Genomic DNA, 25,223 nt, shown 5'->3' with positions numbered 1-25,223 from the left:
ATGTTCTATGGACCTTGGCACCATAGTCCGAATCGAAGCTGGAGGCGGCTCCGTGGTGGGCTCAAAGGGTTCCACCGGCGCAGAGGGCAAACCCGCCAGTGGTATTCAAGAAGGGCCTCTCAGCTGCATGGGGCCCGAAGGCTCACCAAAGGACAGTACAAAGATCCTTAAAGTCTGAGCACGGCCTTGCGGAACTCTAAGACTGTTTAGGAGTGGTGGATGGCCCCTGAAACTCAAGTTGTGGCAGAACACGTTGCAGGATGAGCTCCAATGTGGATGGACTTCAGGAGCGAGATAAGAAGTATGGTGCCGCTCCCATACTGCCTCAGGTAAATGAGAGGGGCAGGAAAGGACAGAGTCCCACTTAGATTTGTGTTTTTTCCTTTAAAATTACTGTAGGACAGCGCCCCTTTTTGCATGATTACTCCCCACTTTTTTTGCCTGACATCTGAGGCACTTTGGCAGGGACCCAGTGAGCACTCAGTCAATCAGGCTCTCAGAGCCTGTGTTCTTTCCAAAACCTGTACCTTTGTTTCACAATTGGCACACCTTTGGCTCACATGCAAGTCTTGTGTGAAAGGTACCAAGGGACTTGGGACCAGAGAGGGTCTCTGTTGGTGGCACAATACATGCTGCAGCCCTTGGAGGCCCCTCACCAAACACATGCACACTGCCATTGCAGACTGTGTTTTGGTGCAGACAAAACTTCAGAGTCAACACGGCACCCAACCCTGTGTGCCATGCACACAAACTACTGCCGGTGGCATAGGTAGTCATCCCTCTAGCAGGCCTCTCATCCCAAAGGCAGGGTGCACTACACTACATTTGAGGGCATAGCTGCATGAGCAATGTGCCCTGTCAATGTCTGCGAGTGGCACAGACACCGTAAGAGCAGTAGTGCCATATCAAGTACAGTCATTATGAGCCCCACAGTTCCATGATGGCTTTACTGAATGCTAAGGAGTTTGGTATCAAACTCTTAAGCTCAATAAACCCACACTGAAGCCAGTGGTGGATTTAGTCCGAAATGAACTCCGAGAATCTTAGATATGCCCCCTGTAATACGACCAACTCCCTCTTGTCCAGCTGAGTGGTCTGCACCAGTCTGCCACACACAGACATTTCTGGCCCTCTGAGGTGGGAGCCCTTATGCATCAGGAAGAAAGGCTGCTTTGGGGTGGAGATGCTCCACACCGACCCCCAAACAGGAACATTCAGGGCGCTGAGCCTCAAAGGGCTCCTGGCCTTTGATAGCCAGAGCCTCTCCAGATAGTGGGGATGCCCGTCTGCCGCCCACTCGGCCAGGACCTTCTCTTGGCAGCAAGGTCAGAGGGAAAATTAGTAGCCAGGAGAAGTGTGTCCCGTCTCTGCCAGGACCAACCCTAAGGTGCCCTAGACCAAGGTGACCCCCCTCTCCTTAGGAAGAAATCCTCCATCTTTAATGAAAGGATCTGACCCAACGAGGTTGGGGAGGGGACATTCTGAGGGTGTAGTCACCTTAAAGGAAAGTAGCCCATTAGCTACCATCTGCCAGTACCTCCAACACCCATAAATTCAGTATTCAGGATCACCCCTGAACATGGATCCTCAGATTACTGGGACCCAATAAGAAAAAGGACACTGACTATGCTGTGAAGATAAGCCTGGAAGACTACTACTGATTTGGCCCCAGCCCTACAAGCCTGTCTCCTGTTCAACGACCCTACGAAGAAAACAATGCCTGTCTCATAGCCAGCGACTTCCAAGAACCCCAGGAAGACTGCAACCTTTTTGCCAAGACCAGATTTCCTAAGGACAGCGGGTCTGTCCAAAAGAAACTACACCAAAGAACCCAGATTCAATCGGATCCGCGACCCCTGCCCACTCAGCACCCAACGCCCACAGCCTGAGTTTGAGAGGATCACCTGCCCGGTGAAGTCCCTCCCGGCAATCCTGACCTTGTCTCCATCAGTGGCTAACCTGTCCTTGACCCCCCCTCCCCCCCCCACCCACCCACCCTCCCCCTAACGGCCGATATGGGGTCAAAGAAGACTGACATTTCTGGGTACAATGGAACACTGCCGAGACGTGGGGTCTCCTTTATTATTCTAACCTTGACACTTATCCCGTGTCTGGATGTTTTTCTAACCACTTGGATAGTAACGCGATCGTTACCATATGGACCTATCCGTCCTTCTTTGACCCCATATCAGCCAGATATTGCTTACTGATTATTAATAAGTTGTCATATTTTCTACGTATGAACTTCAATTGACCAAATTATTTATCCTATCGGTTCTCGCCATATGATTAAATATCATCAGTGGTTTTTAACAGCTGAGAAGCCACATCTCTACCGGATTTGCAACTCTCTTTACGCTATCCTAGACCCAGACAGGGTTGGAATTATCACCGGTTAAGGGAGATTACTTTTTCCATCTATTAGGACTTGGCCCTGAAGAGTCAGAGTTGACTGTTCTCTGACGAAACACGTGTCGGCTGGCTGGTCTTTATGCAAACAAGCATTAAAAGAAACAAGAAAAGTTGTGGCGACCTTTTGTCCATTTGGCTATAATATGAACATACTCTGTTTTTGACTTTGTGTGCACAGGTTGTTGGCTAACATTTCTAAGATGGTATTACGGCTTTCTTTGAAAACTGTTACTTACCTGCAATTGATTATTTCTTGGTTCTAGAAACAAAATAACGATTTATACAAACACAATTGGTCTGGATTCCGTCTTTGAGTTTGTGCAATCCTTTCTTGCCTGAGGGTGTACAATACATACATAACAACCCACTGATAAACCTAATTGCTCAACCACAGTACCACAAATCGATATTTTAGTATTATCTACTTGAGCCCCTGGGGATTCACTCGTCTGTGGACACCATACCTTATTTTGGTATAGTATAAACAGAGCTAGCTTCCTACACTTACCCAACAACTTTGATCAAGACGAAGACCTCTCCCGCGAATGACTCCTGCAACTTCTGGATTCGGAACGGGACCAAGATCGAACGTTCGACCTAGAGGGGTCCTGTCGCAGAGTCTTATGGTGCATGCAATAGAGCTTTGCCTTGTAGCCTAGTATGGCCTATGGGTTTCGACGCACAATCACTGCAGGCCTTAAGGTTGTGACTCGACCTCAGGTGTAACAGATCAGTGTCAGACATGTCATTGCCGCAATCCCTACAGTAGTTAAAAACTGCCATTTTGGGAGGCGGCATTTATCGTGCACACTATTGTACAATGTCTTGAGGCAAAGCGAGGTCTCAAAGAGACAAGAGGTAGCTCTGGATCCGCTTCTTTTGGCGTGAAAGAAAAAGAACGGAGGTCAGCGAGAAGCAGCTACATAGGCTCCACACATCATTTCTGGAGCTGAACAGCATAAGTGGAGAGCAACACAGCGCCACCTACTAGAATGCAAAGGTACTGCAAAAAATTCTGAATCACTCTGACTCAGGGGGAATATTCAGAAGCTACAGTATTTGAGGCTAGAAGTCCCTATCAGAACAACACTGATCAAAAGAAGCATGAAGGAGTACTCTTTTGCTTGGTCTAAGAGGTGGATAGCCAATCATCATAAGACTTCTGATGAAGCCAACATACCTTTACCTTGCACATAGATGGCACTGCATTCAGGCAACCGCGGGGTAGGGTATTTGGGAAGAATACACATTTTTAGAGGTTAAAGTTGTGCCACAAGCGGTGGTTACAGATGCAATCTTACATGTGAGTTATAAGTTGATTACTGTTCCATATTTGTAATATCCAATTCTTCTAATCACTTCACAAATGTGTACACCTTTTTAAAAATAAAATCACCTTTAATCACATTTTCCACTTGATAAATTCAGTCTACAAAGTTAAAAAAACATTGCAGTGAATAAAAATACGGACGGTGAATTGACAGCACACACTGTAAATCGCATACTAAACGCATACTTCTCACATTGCCCATTCCCAAAAACACATTATCTAAAGCAACATGAAGACAAAGACTTTCAAAAAGAAGAACTCGTACCATGAGAGCAAGGACAAACACAGTGTTCAACAATAGACTATTTTAGAGTACGCAAATTGCACACTCTTTGTACAGATCAACTTTGGTGGTTGCAAAGATTCATACCCTTGTCTGAACACATCACCTTGAATTAGCATCCTTGAGAGGAGACAAGGACACAGACATCCACCTGATAAAGCTTTGTTCACTCTAGCGCCAGCCTTGCAAATCTCTGCTAGTGAGAAGTCTCTAAAGCACTGCTGTGGTGCCCTACTTTATTATAAAGGCGGCGGTAATACGGTAGCTTTCTATATAAGAGAGCGATTTGCTTTCCATTAACGGATCTTTATGTAAGCAACAATGTACCTGGCAGTGCCTTGCTTTGAAAGAGATTCACCATCAGCCGCATAACCATTAGAGGTCTTTGCTTAATGAATTGTGCCCGGCCAACGTAAGATGCAAGAGTTCTCTTGCCATCAATAGTGTACAACTAATTTTTCAGCTGGCAGTGGACATAAGAAAATAGAAGAAGAATAGGTTAATATTTACATCTGCCCATTAATTAATGCCACTTTCCAGGAAAGGTTGAATAACCGTTTTCTCTTTTCGTAACCTTAACAGCACAGACTGAATACTTTAGTGTTTTACTGACCAATACTGACCAAGATCTTGAAAACGCCTTTCCTGAGGTTATGTCCTCTCCAATGATTAAGTATAATACTCTCACCAAGCTATTAGAATTTGGGCCAGATTTAGATCTCAGTGGACAGGTTACTCCGTCATAACAGCTTACTGATATCCTGTCCGCCGAAATATACATCCCATTAGATCCTAAGGGTTATATATTTCAGCAGACGGGATATCCGTCGCCACAGTGACGGAGTAACCCGTCCTCCGAGATCTAAATCAGACCCCTTACCTTTGGGTATATGAATGCCATAACCACAAATCACCACTGTTTCCGGTACGCATGGCAAACCTTCAGCCGAGCGGGAAATACACATTGTTGCTCATAGAATAGATGTACTCTTTACCGTTGCGTCTAAATTACTGCAAAAATCATCCCAAAGCTTGCAGTTGCTTAATCTGATTACCTTATTTCCTGTATGATTCCTTACAGAAAGAAAAAAGATCCAAATGCAAAGGAAATGGAAATGGAAATCCCCTGATTTAGAATTACTCCTAGATGACAACAAACCTTTGAATCCAGTAGATATTTTAGAACAGATTACTAAAGGGCTTGAGCAAAAAATCATCCAACCCAGGAGTACACTTAAAACCTCAAAACCTACACAAAGGATGGTTCACTGAGAAAGTGGCCACACCCAAACTAATCAAATGTAGACAAGAGACCGTGGCGCTGTGATAATGAAAGATACCAAAAATCCTTGGGCGTCAAATTTGAATCGAAGGGATTTTTATGTTCAAGATTGTTCTGGAAATAGATGGAAGACCTGACGCCAACCTGTCCTTCTTGAGAATGAGGACTAGTACTGAAGAGAACTGGTGGTGACAATATCAATCACATCATCTGTAACAATCTATATCAGATGAATCACTATTTAATCCCATGGAAATAGTGTCTCGTAACTTTGAGATTTAAATGATTTATGACAAAGTTCGATCATACATTCATACAACATGATTGTTCATCACACTGCTCGCACTGCACATAAAAATAGAATAACCGAAAAACCATTATGTGAGCACCCAAAAAAAGTATTGAGTAAGAAGTAAAACAAAAACCACAAAAAACCAACACAGAGCTATAATAATGGTACACTTACACAGTACATTTTTCACAAACTCAGTCATCTTAGAGTGGAGTCACTACTTTTTGCCATCCTTTTAACAACTTATGAAGGATGAAAATCTAAGTGGACCTGGCAGGATTCAAACCTATAAGTACATTAGCCCAACAAGCCCACATACCCGTTTTTAGAAGAAAATGCTCTTAATTCGATAGCTGGAAAGAACGACCCCTTTCAAAGTTCTGAAGCAAATATTACTGATTGAAAAACTGTTGTGAAAAAGCACTGTCCAGAGATTGTTAAACATTTCCCTACAAAAAATTAAACATGCCATCCTCCTAATTATTAGTTTAAAAAGTTTTAGTTCCAATGAAGTTGAAAGACTTCCTTCAAATTACAAAACCGTATTTCAGAATGTTCATGGATACAGGGCGGGAACTTCAAACAAGCAGCCACATCAATTTAAGAAAATGTTAAAGAAGCAGTATTATTAACCGAACAGAACTCTTGAGTGTTTAGAGGTAAGATAAATGGTTTCACAGCCCAACATTGTTCTAAATGTTATCTGTATGGCTCAGGTCATGTGTAGAGTGTTAAATTGGAGTGATACATAACCACTTGGTATTAAAATGGATAATCAACATCTGTATTGAAATTGGAGAAAATGTATTTAGAATATGCTTTTTTCTGTACCTGAGACCTTCCTGCAGTATTGAAATGACTTGAGCAATGGAGTGGAGTGATCAACACTACTATGGAAAGAAAGAAACAGTGCCTATTCATGGCAGATCTAGAGATCCCCAGATAAGAAAGAAGGATTCATGGAGAGCGTCTGGATGGAATACTAGAATGAGCTTCAGTGATGGACAATCCCAAGTAGAGGAAACTGGCAGATATGTCCTTTCCACATTTGAAACCACAAATCATTTTCCCAGGTTCTCCTCATTCATGCTATTTTGCTCTGATCAAACATACATTGCACATATAAAATTATTCAAATCTGGTAAAAGCCATTGTCCATCCACTGTGCCATGACTCGCGGCTCTTCCCTTTTTTTTCCTGCTGGTGCTTAAAAAGTCCAACCATGCTTCGCAGCGGACCGCCACCACGGCTGCCGGAGGGTCATGGAGATTCCGGAGCCCTCTCGTGGTTTAGGACGTAGTAGTCGTGGACATACATCAGGATGGCGATGGGCTGCCCAATGATCAGAGAGATCCAGACAGCTGCATTCCCATAGTTGCCTCTCAGAAACCTTCCAACAAACCAGGCCAGAGGAATCTGAAAGAAAAGATGCAAGAACCAATTAAATTATAAACGAAAGTATCGTCAGCAATCAAAAATCATGCTAAGCTTTACGAGTGGGTACCTGCATAATACATTTGAACTCCAGAAGGATGCGCTATGACTGATCTAGTTTAAAAGAATGCAAAGTAGCTGCTCTACTGACTCTGCTACACCTTATCGTTTCGGTGCCCTGTGCATTTCCCGTCCATGCTTCAGATAAGCCCAGAACACAAGATGGAGCAGGAAACATTTTATTTTAAACTATAAAGATGAAGACCTTCCCTAGATCTTAGTGTGCAATCTTTGTAATGGTCATAGATGTCATCGGAGTAGACGGGCAGTAACATCTTTCAATTGGGACTGCGGAAGGGCTTCTTGATCCTTCAACAGGTCTATAAAACCAAATCGAGTGCAGATTAGTAATATGATGAATAAAGACTGGGCTGGTCATCAATGCCCAAGGATGCTTTCATTTAGGGTCGCCAGTTCAAAGACATACAGAGATGACCACTGAAGAACGTGCCTATAAGTAAAAAGGATCAAAGAAGTTGAGAAAATTTGCAGACATCTACTGTGGATCATGACTCCAAGGCCTGTCGGCAGGATAGTGACTTGGGGTTCAGAGGACAAGACGTTTATCAACAGATTATGAAAACAAAACTCATTAAAGTTCTGTGATGATTGTGGTTGAAAATACAGTGTCACATTTTGGCATAAAGGAAGTAGAACTTATTTTCACAAACCAGTGCCACTAGGTCTGGCTTTTAACTAGTGAAAGTGCAAGGTAATTGATGCATAGGTTTGTGTGTGTCTCTCCGAATGTATATGGATGGGCGAGCCATTGAATATGGGGTGTTGAGAATGGATGATTGTGAATGATCATCTGTGCTCTCATTCATCCGTTCAAACATCCTTTAACCTTTGGGCCATTTTCACATTCACCAGCTCAGAAATCTGCAGAACCAAAACATCACCAGTCAATGAAGATGCACCATTATTTAATAAAAATTCCAGACCTTTTTTGTTTTACCAATGCTTGTAAATTCGTGACAAACTTTGAAAGATTCCTAATGTGGCATGTCCTCTAGGATTACAAAAGATTAGAAGGTCAATGATACAGGAAGTTGATACAGTACATATGTGGCTCAATAAAGATGGAGAGCAGTGCATACATATGTAAAAGTGTGGTGGGTGTAACAAAGGTACTAAAATTTAGCTGCCACAATTTCCTCCTGTGAAAGGCAGGTTAGGGATTAGGTGTATGCGTCTGTGCACAAGGTATGAAATATACTTCTCAGAAGGAGACAGGACATAAAATATCATGATAGACCAGAACATCATTGCCGGTGTCCAGACAGGGTTTATGGAGTTTATGGAGGTTGGAGTGTCACCCTACATTCCCAGGAAGTTGGGCATGGTGGTTCCAAAGTCTTGATGGACAAATTCAACTGAAACCCTACTGGAGCTGCTGATACTTACCCTGCTACTGCCTTTCGGAAGGAACAGCTAAAGGCAGCGAGGTTGGGCCGGCTTCTCAGAAGCCTTTGTGGAGGTCAGGTTACAAACGGGATGGGGGCCCTTCTGGTTTTATAGAGATTTCTAGAAGTATCTAAGATTCAATGCCTCTTTGAGAATAGGTCACAACAGCTGGAAAAAGGGTGGCGTCCGGAGGAAAAAAAACCTTGGCTACTCCCAGTTTATGGTGGCTTTGAGGAGATAAATACAGATTAAAGGAGTGTGGAAATGATATAAAAGGAGCGAAAGAATGAAAAAGAAAGACAGAGGCCCCTTCAAGTCTCCTCAAATTAGTTGAGGCAGCTCAACTAATGTAACAGAATTGGAGAGCCAAGTGGAAAGCCCACCCACAGTCGGAGGCAGTTCAAAAGTTAATCACCACCACTTGGAGCACGCTTACAGCTATAGAAAGGGACAAAGAACATCCATAAAAGGCCCCTGCAGAATGCTTCTAGCTAACTGCAAGCAGGATAGCCAACATGCACTGTACTAAAAAATGCAAAACAAACTGCATATCAAGAGATTTTAGCGTTCATTTGTTACATCTGAACATTAAGTGTCCTTGCATAAGCAAATTTCTCATTCCCAAGCATTTTTCTCCAAAGACACATGTATGTCACACTCTATTCCTAAACCTCAGCCAAAATGTATTTCGTTCTCCAAACTCTTTCACAGCTACAATTACATGTTAACTCAATTATTGCTAATCAATACTTGAGGAAGCACCAGGATTTCACACCCAAGTGTCTCACACCGTCAGCACAAAGGTCTATCCAAAATAAACAAATGAAGACAAATCTTTCTTTTCCAGAGAGTATAGACGCGTTGAGTTGAAATAATTCTTGATACTCATCCAACCAGTGAAAGCACTGATCACGGTGGATCAAGAACAAGAAACTATCCCCAGTCGTCAACACAAAGGGTTTTTTTTTTTTTTTTTTTTTTTTAAACCTTTATTTGTAAAATGCACAATACACAGCGTCTGCCTACAACCCCTCGGGGCCGGCCGCTATGACATATAGGAAAAGGATAAAGCAGTATCGATGGAACAGAACGCCATTAGAGCTGTCTATGAGCGAAGAATATTGTATGTAACATAAAACAATAGCATAAGGATGTAAGAAGGTTTAATTTTATAATTTTGTCGAGTGCGAGTCTAAAACTACAAAAAGAGTCAAAGCCGATCACTGACCAGGATAGCTGTTATCATTCAGGGAGCCTCCGGGAGGAGGCGTGATAGAGGAAGGCATGTGACAGAAAACAAATGACCACCATCTAGGAACCAGGATCAGCCGCTATGTCACATGATGAGACGATATAATAGACTCCCTAATAAGACTGGACCCCGACCCCAAAGGAAGCGAAGAGATACAGAAAAAGGAAACAGAAGAAGAAAAGAAAAAGAAAGAGGGCCATAGAAACAAAGAGAAAACATAGAACACATCCCATCCCCCCACCCTGCATACCAGCGGAAGGCCACGGCCCCCCCCCCCCCCCCATAGGCATGCCTGTCGCCCCAAGAAACCCACAAGTGGGAAAGAGAGTGTATAGAGTGAGAAGAGCCATCCCACCCTCCAACTCTCAGAGAAGGCAGGGAGGAGCTAGATTCAACATAATCTCGGTCCCCACCGGTCCTATAGACATCCCTCACGCAAATTACCATCAGCTTAAGAGTAGTGGCAATCAGAAATGCAGGTGGGGAAAATCATCTCAAGCAAACGAGTAAATCAGACAAAGAACAGTCACATCATAGTCCCCACCCGTCAATGCATCCCTTACCCTTAAGAAATCACCGAGGACCAGTAGTAATTCCCAAGACCACCATCATATATTCCCAGCCGCCCGATCCCGGGCCCCGCGACCAATACAATACACATATTACTATCCCCGGCAGTCCATCAGTATCCCAGCAGTGCGAGCAGAAACAGACCGTGGACAACAGGAGACAACCTCAGCCCCGCCCCCCGCGATGTGAAGCAGCAGCATAATCCAGCCTAATGGTAGACATCTTGGAAGAGGCAAGCGAGCAAAGTGACCACATCAGAGCGGGGGGGTGTCCGTAAACGTCCATCCAATACACAGCCATGATGATAACAATAGAACAGGAGAACGTGGCCCTCCAGCACATGCAGTCAATAAAAACCACCCTCGGCCATCCCTCCTCGGATCCCGACCCGACACCGTAATAGCATATACCATCCCAACAGTTCCACTTTTCCGTAAACCATGTAGCATCCGACCACGTTTAAAACATATATAGTGTTAGCCTTGTCCCCGTCGATCCAGCCCAGTAACGAAGTCCAGGCGGGCAGTGGCCATCTTGGCCATGAGGTGCAGATGTAAAGACCACCACCAGTTCAAAAGCCCCTCGCAGAAATCCGTCCCACGTAGTGCAGAACACTCAATAGCTACCCAGCAAAGGTGGAAACCCAGCAGCAGTACCTGAAGGCCGAATGGCCAGGACCGTTGCAACAACATCTTGGCAGAGCAGGGGGGCCCTCCGGGGGACCCCAAGGTGGACACGGGGCAAGTCGACCAGCAAGTGCTCTCCAGCCGGTAGGCAGGGTCCAGCGTCGCCCTTCCCAGCATCTCCAGAGTAGGGGGCCCAGCAGCCGAGTCATCCGGGGTGTAACGTGTCACTACACACGGCGGGGTACACGGGTCCCACCCGCCGGTCACCGGGTATCGCAGGTCCGGCGGGGAACTGCCAGCAGCACAGTCGTCTGGGAGCCCACCGGGCATCACTCCATGTAGACGGTCTCTCAGATCGCGGGCGCAAGCCCGCATAGATGACCGCAGATCGTGCAGGGCAATGTAAACATCTGCAAGGGCAATGGACTCCACAGCAGCCAGGTCCCGCACCCAACGGGCGTCGCCATGTTGTCGTCCACTGTAGTGGCTGCCGGAGCCCATCTCAAAGGCGAAGCCGATAGTGTAGGCAGTGGGCGCTATCCCTACTAAGCCACGATGAAAGTTTATCTCCCGCCGTCTAGGGTCCTGCCGTACGCAACTTGCCTTAAGGAAAGCGTCTCGTGGATCCCCCGGGGGCTACCAGCAGAGATGAAGGGCGCCCGGTAAAATGGCGTCTGCTGCAGCGCCAAAGGGTAGTGGAATCACCCAGCGCCGATCCTGGGACTGGTGAGGGATACAATGTAGCTCCTGAAGCAGTATCGAAGCAAACAGGGAAGAGCGGGCCGGACGGCACACTGTAGCAATCGTTTGCAACAGTAGCACAACAGCCTCCGGCCCCTCCCGCTACAGGCGTCCGGGGCTGCCGAGTCAGGGGGCAGCCTCGCCGGAGAACAAAGGATCCGATCCCTCACACGCCGCGGTGGGGCAGGACCAAGGCAAATCTCCGGTTCCACAGCGAGCTGATCGGCGGGGAGCACACCATTCGAGGCGGAAGCCCAGCGCGGCTCCGAAGCGCCGGTTTTCAAGCAGGATAGAGATCAGGATCCGCTGCGCTTCGGATAGGAAACGGGCAGGTCAGCGGAGCCGAGGAGTCAGGCGGCCATCGCGGTCGCTGGCTTGGCTCCTCCCTCACACAAAGGGTTTTTAGTGGGATTATCAAGGGTACATTGTTTAGATGTCTGATGCCTTTCACAGCTATGGGCAATGGATGTAAGTATGGTACACCTGTCCAAAATTCCATCAATCCTGTAGGAACTGATAGAGTGTGGGGCTCTCTTTGATATATTTTTATTAACATTTTACCATCAATACAATTAATGATAAGCAACATAACAGTGTAAGGTGATATACAAAGTCTCTTAAGAAACTGCCATTGGCTGGTGGCATATGCGCAAGTCCCTCCCCTTTGGCAGAGTCGTTGGCTTCCATAGTTTGATTGGCAGGTGGTAGTGTCTCACTGGGATGTGTGTCTCACCTGTGGTTCTTGCTGGTTCTCAAGCTACCTCCTGTGGTGGGGACTACAAAAGGTATGCACTGAAGGGGTTCCAGATATCTTTGGGTCTGGATGCGGCAGGGATAAGCTCTGCATATAGATCTAGTTGCTCATTACAAAATCCCATTGTGTGGACCCATTGTTTTAGGTTCGGGCAGCAGCCTCTGCCCCAGTAGCAACGAGGCCTGTCTTTAGCCAGTAGGAGTGCCAATCCAATGCAAGGAGTTCTCTATCCAGCCCTGGGATTCTGAGGGATGTCCCAGGCTAGCATCTGCTGCAGAGCGGAGATAACCTCAGCCCAGTATCCCCACTTTAAGGCACGTCCACAAAAAATGTTTGAAGCCCGCCTCCGGGCTTCCATATTGTGCATAGCAAGAGTGTCCAAAAACCATATCAATGTGTTGAAATGTAAAATCTGATTCACTCGTTTTTTTGTTTAAGCTATGCCTCATCCATTTTTCACCCCTGCCGTGCTTTCAGCCTGGCTCTTTCCTGGACACCGCAGCTGCATAAACATTGGTAAAGAATCTAGATTGGGGCATTGTAGGCGGTGTATACATGCAGACTCAGCGCAAAAGAACAGCTGGCGCCTGCACAGGTTTTTTTAAACAATGGTAAAGCCTTCGATAAAGTTTACAAAGATAGCCTATCTTGTTGTGCAGCTTCAGGATGCAACAGTTACACAAGGCACCAAGGCTGTTGATTCTTACCGAGTGCGTGTTCTTCCCAAAGCTCTATTTACCTCTGGGCGTCCCTCGCTTGTGATCTTTGCTATAAAAGCCCATGTAACCATCGTTCAGAGTGCTCTCTCCTTGAGTAGCTCTATGGTGCTTGTCGGACAAGGCCCCCATTCATGAATGCTAATAAATGGCCTATGGTTTGTACTTCGCTCCAATGCTCCTTATTTGGTAAGAACCCGTAGACGAAGTGGTGACCCTGCACCAGTGGGTTAATAATCCGCTCCACAAATACAGGGTTTTGGGGGGTATAGTACGCACAGCGCAGTGACTTGAAGTAAATTATTCCCGGTCTACTGCTGGGCAAGACTCTTGTAACTTTTTTTTTAAACCTTTCTTTATGGTATTATGTAGTGAAAACAACAAACTACAATGCAGCACCATGACACCACAACAGTCAAGCATAAACTACACAATATCTATTATTTGAAGAGGCATAGTACTCTGGCATTCCACATGAGGTAACAAACAGAAATGAGCAGTTGTTTAATCAGTTGCCAGGGAGCCATTGAGACCCTTCCAGTTCGTGAGAAGTGAGGCTCTGTTCCACAGCTGCCAGGAATTTGAGACTGATTGTCGTGGTTGGGCTTGCATCCTCCTATTTCAAGAATACAGAGTGATTATGGTAACTGTTCGGGAGGCTTGGGGAAATTCAAAGGCCATGTTCTATAAGACTGTAAATAAGACACAAAGGACTTCAGCAGAGATTCATTGGCTTAGACAGGTGAAAGAAGACTGTGTTGTCTAAACAGCGGGATGGTCAACCTCAAAAAAATATCCTGAGGACAACAGAGCGCCTAGAGTTTTGAGAGCAATGATCTTTTTAAACCAAGATTAGGACTGGATGACAAAATGGGAGAGTGACAAAGATGGCCTCAATAAATATGATAAAAGTGTCAAGTATCTAGAGCAGGAAGATAAAATGAGTCTATAGACCCCACCAAAAAGAATGAAGAAACCTGGAAAGAGGTTGTGAGAGACTTAATTCATAAACAACCACAGTGGAAGATGTTGTGTTGGGGCTGTCAGGAACTTTACATAAGAAATTTAGGGGAGGAGGTGTGGACTAGTGGATCATGCTGCGGTCCTTGGAACCTGGGGATACGGGCTCGAATCCCAGCCTCTGAGATAAACTCAGTGTGATTCTGTGCAAATCATTTAATCTTGCAGGCTCTAAACATTTTGAAAAGCAATGTGTGCAAAATGTACTCGTGCAATGCAGACTTGATGTGCACGATCTACCAGGATGTTTGACGCCCCTCATCATCGACGTTGCTTCTTAGCTACATGTACGCTATCTAAGTAGAGGTGCACACACAAATGAATGGCCAGGTAGCACAGCGAGACAGGGGAGCTTGGGTATTCTGAACACTAAATGAGTGACTTGTTAGGAAAGACAAGTTTTCATGTCTAATGTGTAACATTTCCACACCTGGAGGGTGCTCATCTGCAACATTTCTGTCTTGTGTGCCTGAGCACAGCAATGCACGGCTGTCAACAACATTTTTTATTTTCAGTGTAAGGTCAATAAATCGGTGCAAAATTCCCAGGTGTGTGGTTACAAGGGAGAAGGGGGAAAAACCAAATCAGTTCACCTAATGGCTCATTACCTCTTCTTGCAGCAAGGAGAAGGTCCATGACACCCCCTAGGTATGAAGCAGCCATTGCTTCACTCAGAAGTCCCACTGCAAGGTACCACACGCTGCAGTAAGCTCCTGTTACTTATATCCAGCAGGATATTTGGCATAACTCTAAAGCAGGTCTGCCCTAGTATCCACCACAGCAAATCTGACCTACTATCCCCCACACCAACTCTGCCCTAGTATCCCCCACACCAACTCTGTCCTAGTATCCCCCACACCCACTCTGCCCTAGGATCCCCCACACCCACTCTGCCCTAGGATCCCCCACACCCACTCTGCCCTAGGACCCCCCACACCCACTCTGCCCGAGGATCCCCCACTCTGCCCTAGGATCCCCCACACCAACTCTGCCCTAGGATCCCCCACACCAACTCTGCCCTAGTATCACCCACACCAACTCTGCCCTAGTATCGCACACAGCAGGTCTGCAATACTGAGACACCACAAACCAATTCTCATAACTTTCCTGATGCTGCAGGCCTTTGAATTACAAGTGAGACCTGATTCATAAACATTGCATTTCAATGCTAGTGATGCCTTTCTGCTGATTGTCAATGGCATGTTGAGTTCGCCCCTGATTTGCATACACCTATCATTTGTGAGGTTTCTGTTGCTTTCACTCCTTTCTCTAATTTGGCCTGGGTTAATTCCCAGTTTCTTTTTGCTTCTGCTGCTATCAGTTCTCCCCTGAATAAGGCATGAAGGGCATCCCAAAGAAGGGATTTCAAAACGTCTGGGGTTTGGATGAAGTTGATATATACTTTGATAACTCTTTTAATCTCCTCCATGTTGGCTGAGCTTTGCACCAGGTGTCTACTCAGCTGCCATCTCCCAAAGGGGATGCGGAGGTCCAGACAGCTAGTGTTACTGAGGTGTTGACCGAGACCATGATGTTATCCAGGTATGTTTTTACCAAACCTGCCGCAATAGTGTTGGAGAGATATAGTATATCCATCCTAAGAGTAGGTGTCATGTAGGTGTGAGTAGTGGGTGTAATCTCTCCATAGGGTGGGACACTCCACTCCAAACTCAATTCTTCCAAGTCATTCATGACGTCAGCTGAAGTCCCTATCGAGGACCTGACCCTAGCTCCTGATCTTTCTAGCTCCCTATATGCTTGTTGAATAAAATATCCTGCCAGAGTGGTAAAGCCTTCTGCGATGGGTTTTATCTTCACAGAAGTACATGAATGAATAGGTCCGTCTTAGGACTATGGTTTTAAAGTGACCCGATCATTACAACATTTCCCCTAATTCTTCCTTTCACTGAGACTTATCGCCCCATTTTATTTATGCACATTTTTTAGCTACAGAACCCAATGTGCTTAGTAGTAGGATTCCAACTCTTTAGGTTTTAGTGGGATTGCGGCATGAACTTTTATAGTGTTTTTGGAAGGAACCCCCTCTGCGTCTCATTGTTTTAAGCAAGTTTCCTGTAGTAATATCAGTTACGGCTTCCCTGCTTCAAGTACGGGGTCCACTCTTGAGTATTCAGTTCTTGAACATTAAATTGGAAAGTGCTGAACCTATCAGATGAGATCAGTTATAGTTACTTTCCCTTACATTGGTTTAATGACTTGGGTCCTCTCATCTCGCCTGGTTCCCACCTACTGCTCTTTTCCACACGCTTCTCAGAAATCAAATCTTTAATATTTGAAGTAGTTATCTTGGCATCCTTGATGATTTCCTTTATTCAAAGTTATAGTACGGCAAATCAGTTCTGTGTTAGAGGTCCCTCGGTGGTACTCTCTAACCTTTTACCCCATTTGCCTTCCCAGTCCAGCTAAATTCCCTGAGGAGTACTGTCTACCTCCAGAATGTGGCTGATCCCTCAGAGTCCCTCCCTTCCCAGTGAGTTGGATAGTTCTTTAACACACATCAATTTAGTTAGTTCTCCTCTACCATCTGTTTGTTTTCTTGCAGGTTGTCTCTATCCCAGCATCCTGAGATGTTCTGCTTATCAAGTTTCTGTAATGTCTGAGCTGGGTGATCATTGCCTTCGAGGAGTTAGTTTATCACTAGTAATTTAAGACCATTGACCAGCTCTGCAATGTTTAGGCCCTCCAGCTGAAATTGAAGGTGGATGGGAAAAGCCCAACAAAGTCTTATTTCCTTCTTGACTCAAGTTTCCACCATTGGACGGAAGGTTTTCTTTAGGATGGGATCCTGTGATGGACCATGCAAAAGAAGTATTCTGTCCTTGTTAAAGAGCACCAGACTTTATTGTACATGTGTTTTGATTCGTTGCTCTTTTTGTGGGAAAAATGACATTTTGGCCAAGGTGTTATGTGGCTTGCCTGTGAGGACCATTCTACGTACGCTCTTGATACCTACGTCTCCTTCCTTCAGCCCCAATACGAGTCAAGAATCTTAATAGATCCCAGGGTGGGATGGCTTTTCTTTATTTGTTCATGTTTTGCACCCTGATGTTGGTTTCCCTGTTTTCAAATTTATCATGCAGGATCGATAACTGAGCAGAGCCCTCTGCCACGGATTCTTTAATTTTCCCTCCTTCATTGTTTGGCCTGTTGGCTCTTCCATTTTTCTCGCCTTTGGCCTATTTGAGCAACGTCCCAAAGCAGTGTGGACAGGTCTCCCATGAAACTTTGTGGCTCTCTGTTTAAGTCTGGTATTAAGCCGTGAAGTTCTTTAAGGTTTTCTTTAGTCAGGGGTGCACTGTCCAATGGGGCTCCCACCTCTGCTATACTCACCATGCATGGACAGGATGTTGGTCCAACTGCAGTACCTCTTAGCCCCTTAGGAATTGGCTCTGGGTTATGCACGCTGTTATTATGACCCCATGACGGAGTGTGGTTTCTCAGCATGACCTGTGTTGGAGCTCTCTGGCTTGTGTTCCTTGATCTAACTTGGTCGTAGCCTCTGGCCCCTTCTGTGCTTTAAGTGACACCCACTCTGGTGATCTATTTATGAGAGGGGAGGGGGGACTCTAGCTCGCAGAGTCCCAGTAAGGGTTCCAGTTTGTGCAGCTTCCTTGCCCCTTTGTGCAACCAGTTGTCCTCGGATGCTGCGTGAGGTGGGTCTCTGGATGCTGGGCCTCCATGGCTCTGTGGAAGCGGTCCATCGTCACTACGCCATGTCGGGTGCTAACCTCCCAGAATCCTGCCCTTACTCATTCCTCAGCTTTCTGCCTCTTTCTTCAGCACACAGAAGGGTATCCGTGTGCAGCTTATTCTCTGCATAGCGGCGGAACACAAGATGACGCCTCTGATCTCCCATCAAGTCTCCCAGGTGGCTGCACAGTCATTGGAGCTAGCGAGCTGCATCTTTCTTAATGGGACTCCGGTCTCTCCACAGAAGCCAGTGCCCCTTGCTCAGTGATCGTGTCTTGAAGCCGCTGAGGGGGACCAATGATCACTCCTTCACTGGATCTTCGTTTTAGGCTGTTTTTCTTCCTTCATTACAGTGTAGGAAGAATTACTACAAGTACAGATTGGTACATCCCCTAGAAAAATGCCACAATATACAGCACTTGTCTGGGCCACATAACTTGCTAAAAAAACTATCCACTAGCTTGTACAGCAAACTTCACGATGTTGAGGATGCTGGCTAAAGTAGTGATAATGCACCTATTTGAAGCACAGACATGTATGGCCTGTTTCACCAGGTTCTGTGGTATGTCTGACCAGGTCCATATTTTGTCTATAACTGATTTTGACCTGGCATTTGACCAAATTATAGACAGATGGGCACACATACACAAGCTCCATTGTTGTGCTATTTTTCAATACAGCCAGTTAATAATGCAAATGCTACTTACCAGTATGCATCTGTTCTTGGCATGTAGGGCTGCTGACATTCATATCCGTGCATAGATCGCCGTCTAGTGTTGGGTCCGGATGATTGCACATTGTTGTCCTGGAAGAGTCTTTGAAGTATCACGAGATAGGTGGCTCCTCCCCTGGACTACAGTGCGCATGGGCATCGCCTCCATCCCCAGATTGTTTTTAGCCATTGGCAGAGATGGAGTGAAGTATGTGAGTGATGCCTATGCTGCGAGCAGATATATGAATATATATACATGTGTGAAGACTGCAGCTGCTACAGGCGCCGGGGAGGAGGGTGGGCGATATGAATGTCAGCAGCCCTACATGCCAAGAACAGATGCATACTGGTAAGTAGCATTTGCAGTTCGAGGCATGTGGGCTGCTGAATTCATATCTGTGCATAGAATACATAGCAGTCCTCCCATTATTGGCGGCCGCCCGTGCCAGCTGCAGCAGTCTGAAAAAGTGTCCTGAGAACAGCCTGACCAACAGCTGCTTGCTGTTTGGAATTCACGTCTACACAGTAATGTTTAGTGAAAGTATGTGTGGTAGACCATGTGGCTGCTCTACAGATATCTTCTAAGGGAATATTACCTAAGAAAGCCATAGAGGCCCCCAGCTTCCTGGTGGAGTGGGCTCTTGGTGGAATTGTGAGAGTGCGCTTGGCCTTAGCGTAACAGATTTGAATGCATTTTACAATCCACCTAGCGATCCCAGCTTTGGAGATCGCGTTTCCCTTGTGGTGCGAGGCAAAAGCAACAAAAAGTTGCTTGGTCTTACGGAAACCTTTGGTCCTGTCAATGTAGTACATTAAGGCTCTTTTCACGTCAAGGGTGTGGAGCATCCGCTCCGCCAGCGACTCTGGGTTTTGAAAGAACACTGGCAACTCAATTGTCTGGTTTATATGGAATTGAGATACAACCTTGGGTAAGAATTTGGGGTTAGTGCGGAGCACCACCCTGTTAGCGTGTACTTGGAAGAAAGGTTCTTGGATGGTGAGCGCCTGCATTTCGCTAACCCTCCGTAGCGATGTAATTGCTACTAAGAAAGCCACCTTCCAAGTCAGAAACTGAAGCTCACAAGAGTGCACTGGCTCAAAGGGAGGACCCATCAGCCTAGTAAGAACCACATTGAGGTTCCATTCCGGAGCTGGTGGTGTCCGTGGTGGAATGACCCTTTTGAGTCCTTCCAGAAAAGCCTTAATAGCAGGGACCTTAAAAAGTGATAAGTGTTGCCTATTCTGGAGGTATGCTGCCATTGCAGACAAGTGAATGCGTATGGAAGAATACGCCAAATTACATTGGTACAGGTGGAAAAGGTAACAAATGATGTTCTGAATGGAAGCATCTAGCGGGTCAATATCGTGGTTTACACAGTAAACGACAAACCGCTTCCATTTAGCCGCATAACAAGCTCTAGTAGTGTGCTTCCTTGCCTCCCGAATGATGTCCATGCAATCGGGGAGGAAGATTGAGGTAGCCAAACTCTAGGACTTCAGGAGCCAGATCGCCAGGTTGAGCTGTTGCGGATCTGGGTGCTGAATGTCGCCATGGCTCTGCGTCAGAAGGCTGGGAGTGAGATGAAGCCTTTGATGCGGTACCACGGAGAGTTCCAGAAACGTGGTGTACCATGGTTGGCGAGCCCACGTTGGAGCAACCAGGATGAGAGTCATCGAGTGCTGCCTGAGCTTGCGTGCCACCAGCGGTATCAGAGGTGCTGGGGGAAAAGCGTACGCAAATCTGCCTGACCAGTTCATCCACATCACATTGCCCTGTGATTGCGGGTGTGGGAACCTGGCGGCGAAGCTTTGGCATTTTGCGTTCTCCTTTGTGGCGAACAGGTCTATCTCTGGATGACCCCACTTTTGGAAGTACGGTTGGAGTACTGATGGATGTATCTCCCACTCGTGCATTTGATGGCTGTGCCTGCTGAGCAGGTCCGCCATCTGGTTGTCCTTGCCCGGGAGATGCTCTGCCATGAGGAAGATGTTCCTCTGAATGGCCCACTTCCACATGCTCTGAGCCAGATGAGACAGCTGTGGAGAGTGTGTGCCCCCTTGCTTCTGAATGTAGTACATGGCTGTCATGTTGTCCGTCCGGATCAACACGACCTTGTTGCACAGATGTACTTTGAACGCCTTCAAGGCCATGCAGATTGCCATCAGTTCCAACACATTGATGTGCATCTTCCTTTGCTGTAGTGTCCATAGGCCCTGCACTGTGTAGTGGAGTACATGCGCTCCCCATCCCTGGAGAGAAGCGTCCGTTGTCAGGATAATCTGTGGCACAGGTTCTTGGAATGGTCGGCCCTTGCAAAGGTTTTGTGGATTCCACCAATGCAGAGAGTTGTACGCCCGACCGCTCACCAACACTAGGTCTGTCAGTTGCCCATGAGCCTGAGTCCACTGACGTGCCAAGCACTCCTGAAGCGGACGCATATGTAGTCTCGCGTGCGGGACAATGGAGATGCAGGAGGCCATCATGCATATCAACTGCGTGAACACCTTCGCTGGAAGCGAGTGTTGAGGTCTGAATCGTTGGATCAGCGTTTGGATACTGGCGATTCTCACTGAATTTGGCTGCGCAGTGGCTGCCAGAGTGTCTATCGTCGCGCCCAGATACTGCCGTATATGGGCGGGCTGGAGATGGGATTTTGCGTAGTTCAGAGAGAATCCCAGATCGTGCAGGAGATGAATGGTGCGGGACACGTGGTCGGCGCACTGCTGTTCTGTTTTTGCCTGAATGAGCCAGTCGTCCAGATAAGGATAGACGTGGACGTTTTGGCGTCGTAGATGCGTCGCCACAGTCGCCAGGCACTTTGTAAAGACTCTTGGCGCTGTGGTGACCCCGAACGGCAGAACCCTGAACTGGTAGTGCTGGTTTTGAATCGTGAATCTGAGATACTTCCTGTGGGCAGGATGCAGGGGGATATGAAAGTATGCATCCTTTAGATCCAACGTAGCCAGGAAGTCCCCCTGCTGAAGCAGAGGGAGTACCTGCTGTAACGTGAGCATATGGAAGTGCTCCGAGAAGATATACCAGTTGAGGGGCCTGAGGTCCAGGATGGGCCTGAGGGATCCGTCCTTTTTGGGGATTAGAAAATACAGGGAGTAAACCCCTGTTCCCCTTTCTTGCAGTGGGGCGAGCTCTATTGCCCCTTTTTGCAGCATGACTTGAACTTCCTGCTGCAACAAGTGCAAGTGCTCGCCGGACATAGGACGGCTTCTTGGAGGTATGTTTGGTGGAGTGGAAGTAAGTTCCAGACAGTAACCGTACTGGATAAGAGACTTGACCCACCTGTCCGTGGTGATGGATTTCCACGTGGGCAGGAACTGCTGGAGTCTCCCCCCGACCGGTGTTGCGTGGTCGGGGGGCAGTGACAAGACGTCACTGCTTGTTGGCGGTGGTGGACCTGGAGCTGTTTCCACGTCCCCTGCCCTTGATGTTGTTGCCTCTGTAGCCACCTCTACCCTTGTTGGTGTATGAGGTTTGGGTATTGCTCTTGTAATACTGTGTGGACTGCGATGCCTGACCCCTTGAGGTGCCTCTGGTATTGGTGCGGCGAAAGGAACCACCCCGAAACTGCTGAGACTGGAGGGCCCCCATAGACTTAGCAGCGTCTGTGTCTTTTTTCATTTTTTCAAGTGTCGCATCCACCTCGGGGCCGAACAGGTGGTCAGGATTAACTGTTTGGTTCAGGATGGTTGTCTGTATATCCGGTTTGAAACCTGATATCCTAAGCCATGCATGTCTTCTCAGCAACACACTAGTGTTGATTGCCCTGGAGGCTGTATCAGCCACATCCAGCGCACATTTGATGGAAGCATTTGTGATCAGCTTTCCCTCCTGAATTAACATTTCCCCTGCCTCCTTGTACTGGTCAGGCAAGTGCTGCAGCAGTGTTTCTAGGGTGTCGTAATGAGCCCTATCGTAGCGTGCAAGTAGGGCCCGCGTGTTTGAGATTCGCCAAATATTAGCTGCCTGCGCGGCAATCAGTTTCCCTGAGGCCTCAAATATTTTTGACTCTGTCTGGGGGAGGAGCGTCACCAGTGGTCTGTGAGTTCGCCCTCTTGCGTGCGTTAGATACAACCAAAGAGTCCAGTGGCAAGTGTCCCTTGATGTATGTTGGATCCGAGGGCGCTGCCTTTTTTGTCAATGCGAGGATTGATGACACGCGCCCGAGTGGGCTCCTTGAAGACCTCCGTCGCGTGCTTTAGCACTCCCTTGAGCATTGGCAATGTCTTGACTGACTTTTCAGCCACTGAGAAAGTGTCAAACAAAAAATCCACATCCACAGGATCTGAATGTAGCTCGACATCATGGTTAGCTGCAGCTCTCTCAATCAAAGCGTTGAAGGCTGCAGAGTCCTCCGTTGGTGAGGTCTTTGCCGCAAAGAGCTGCGGTTCCTGACCCGACTGCGGGTCCTCCGGGTCGCCTCCGGCAGACCAAGGTTCATGTTCCTCCTCCGAATCCGAGTAGGCCGGATAGGTGTACTCGACCTCCTCGTCGTCACCATCCCCTGCGTTGGAACGCGTTGGCGAATGTTCTAAGGCTTGTGGAGATGCAGGCTCTATTGGGGCCGAAGTACCCGCAGAGTCCTTTTTGTTTTTGAGAGGAATACGAAAATGTTCCAACACCGGCTCCGTGGTGATTTTCCTCTTGAGGAGAGACAGTTTCCCGGTATTGGCGTCGATGATGACCTCTCGACGCTCTTCCTCTGCAAGTGGCTGGAGCCGAGGCTTCGACACCACCAAGGACGCTTTGTGCATCTACACCTCCTTCGAGGGCACGCCTGCCCCATGCCTCGGAGCGAAAGCCTTCGGCGTCGACTTCGGCGGCAGGGTAAAGCGGATAGGCGTTTGCGTCTTTGTCGGCTTCGGTGTGTGCTTCGGCACCACATCCTCTGGTTCGGGAACCACAGCGTCTTTCCAAATCCGTTGCAGGGACTCCGCGACCTTTTTCGTTAAGGCTGGAGAGGGCTTGACCGGCTCGAGCGATCTCCCCGAGTCGGGAGTCGGGTCGGCGAGAGGCACCGTCTTTGGAGCTGACACTTCACGCTCCTTGTCCCCGACGGCCGGAGCCGGCGAAGCCAGAGCTGTGGAATCGCCTTGACGCTTTCGTCGAAGCTTTCTTCGGGTCATCGACCTCGACCATCTTCGGCGCCGACGCGGCCGCGTCGGTCGGCGTCGACCCCGAGGCCCTCGGGTCGGCCATTTTGGCGCGGCTCTTCAAGTCGGCCATTTTGAATTTCTTAGAAATGGATGCCTCCAGAGCCTTCTGTCCCACCAGTGCAGCTTTCACTTTCGGTCTCGAAACCGGAGGTGTGGATCCCAATGGCTTCACTTTCGTTTTTGTTAACGGTAGTGGCGCTTTAGAAATGTCCGTGGCCGGGCCCGGAGGCGGGGCTGCTGGACTAGTAACGAGGTCTTGGGTAAGGCCCGAAGGCGATCCCTCGACCTGGGCCGCATGAAGGGGGTTGACCCCTGAGTCAGTTTGTGGATGCTCTTCCTCCGAGCTATCCCCCACGGTGGCAATGGCCCCATCGTCGTCCCCTACCTCGTCGCCGGCTTCGTCAAACTCCTCGTCTCCCGTGTCGTAGGCATCCCCCTCGGACGCGGGGCTAGAGTCCGAAACCTGTAGGACATCGTCGTCTTCAACAAATTCCTCGAAGATGTTGTCCGGCGGGGGCGCCGGGGGTGCTGATAACTGGGCCTGGAGTCTAGCGGCCCGACGAATCTTGAGAGTCTTTTTACACCGGAACTTCGAGCAGGCCATACACCTGGCCTCGTCATGGTCCGGTGACAAACATTTGTTGCACACAGGGTGCACATCGAGGTGTGAATACTTGGAGGTGCACACCGGGCACCTTTTGAACGGAGTTCGTTCCATGTCTGGAGCGTCGAGTAGGCCCGTCCGCGCCGAGAGCACGCGGATGGGTAGCAAGAGTTCGGAGCTGAGAAACAGACAAAACCCGAACGAAACAATACCGACGCCAAGCCTAAAGACCTTTTGGTCTCGAGTTAGAAAAGTTAATCAACTATCGATTCCGACAGAGGGAACCGAAACACATCCGAACCCAATGGCGGAAAAAAACAATCTGGGGATGGAGGCGATGCTCATGCGCACTGTAGTCCAGGGGAGGAGCCACCTATCTCGTGATACTTCGAAGACTCTTCCAGGACAACAATGTGCAATCATCCGGACCCAACACTAGGCGGCGATCTATGCACAGATATGAATTCAGCAGCCCACATGCCTCGAATGCTTTTTTAGAATTATTCCTTTCCTACAATCAAACTTTTTTGGCTTTTTAAATCATCATGGCGATCAATGCCCGAACAAGAACTTTATTCCGGTTACCCATCAGTACCACTCGTCAGAAACACTTCGGTTCAGCTTATAGCTGTCAGGGCCCTTACCTGAGACATCATTCCCATGAACGCCCAGAGACGAAACATCTTCAAGGGAACGCTGACCAGATACTGAAAACAACAAGAAAACGACTTAGATAAACACAAGCATTATGAATAATTCAGAAAACGCACATCTATGCCCTTCAACAGCGCAATTTGAATACCAATTATCATCATCCAATGTGGGCTTGCTTTTGCTTTTTGTCA

At 47.5% G+C, this 25,223-nt stretch overlaps 1 protein-coding gene across 1 annotated transcript in view; it reads right to left on the bottom strand.

The window, feature by feature from the left end:
* Positions 1 to 3,789: 3,789 nt before the first annotated feature.
* DGAT1 (diacylglycerol O-acyltransferase 1) overlaps positions 3,790 to 25,223 on the bottom strand; it is a 218,784-nt gene continuing 197,350 nt past the window's right edge. Inside the window, exons 16-17 of the mRNA XM_086966508.1 lie at positions 25,023 to 25,085; positions 3,790 to 7,015 (exon numbers count right to left, since the gene is read on the bottom strand). Of these exons, the coding sequence (XP_086822634.1) occupies positions 6,860 to 7,015; positions 25,023 to 25,085 (219 nt within the window). The 3' untranslated portion in view covers positions 3,790 to 6,859. The remainder of the gene's footprint in view (positions 7,016 to 25,022; positions 25,086 to 25,223) is intronic.

The sequence above is a fragment of the Lissotriton vulgaris genome, chromosome 4_1, assembly GCF_964263255.1.
Source record: "Lissotriton vulgaris chromosome 4_1, aLisVul1.2, whole genome shotgun sequence".
Taxonomy (NCBI): domain Eukaryota; kingdom Metazoa; phylum Chordata; class Amphibia; order Caudata; family Salamandridae; genus Lissotriton; species Lissotriton vulgaris.
The sequence above is the reverse complement of the archived record's forward strand: the minus strand, read 5'-3'. Positions and strand labels throughout refer to the sequence as shown.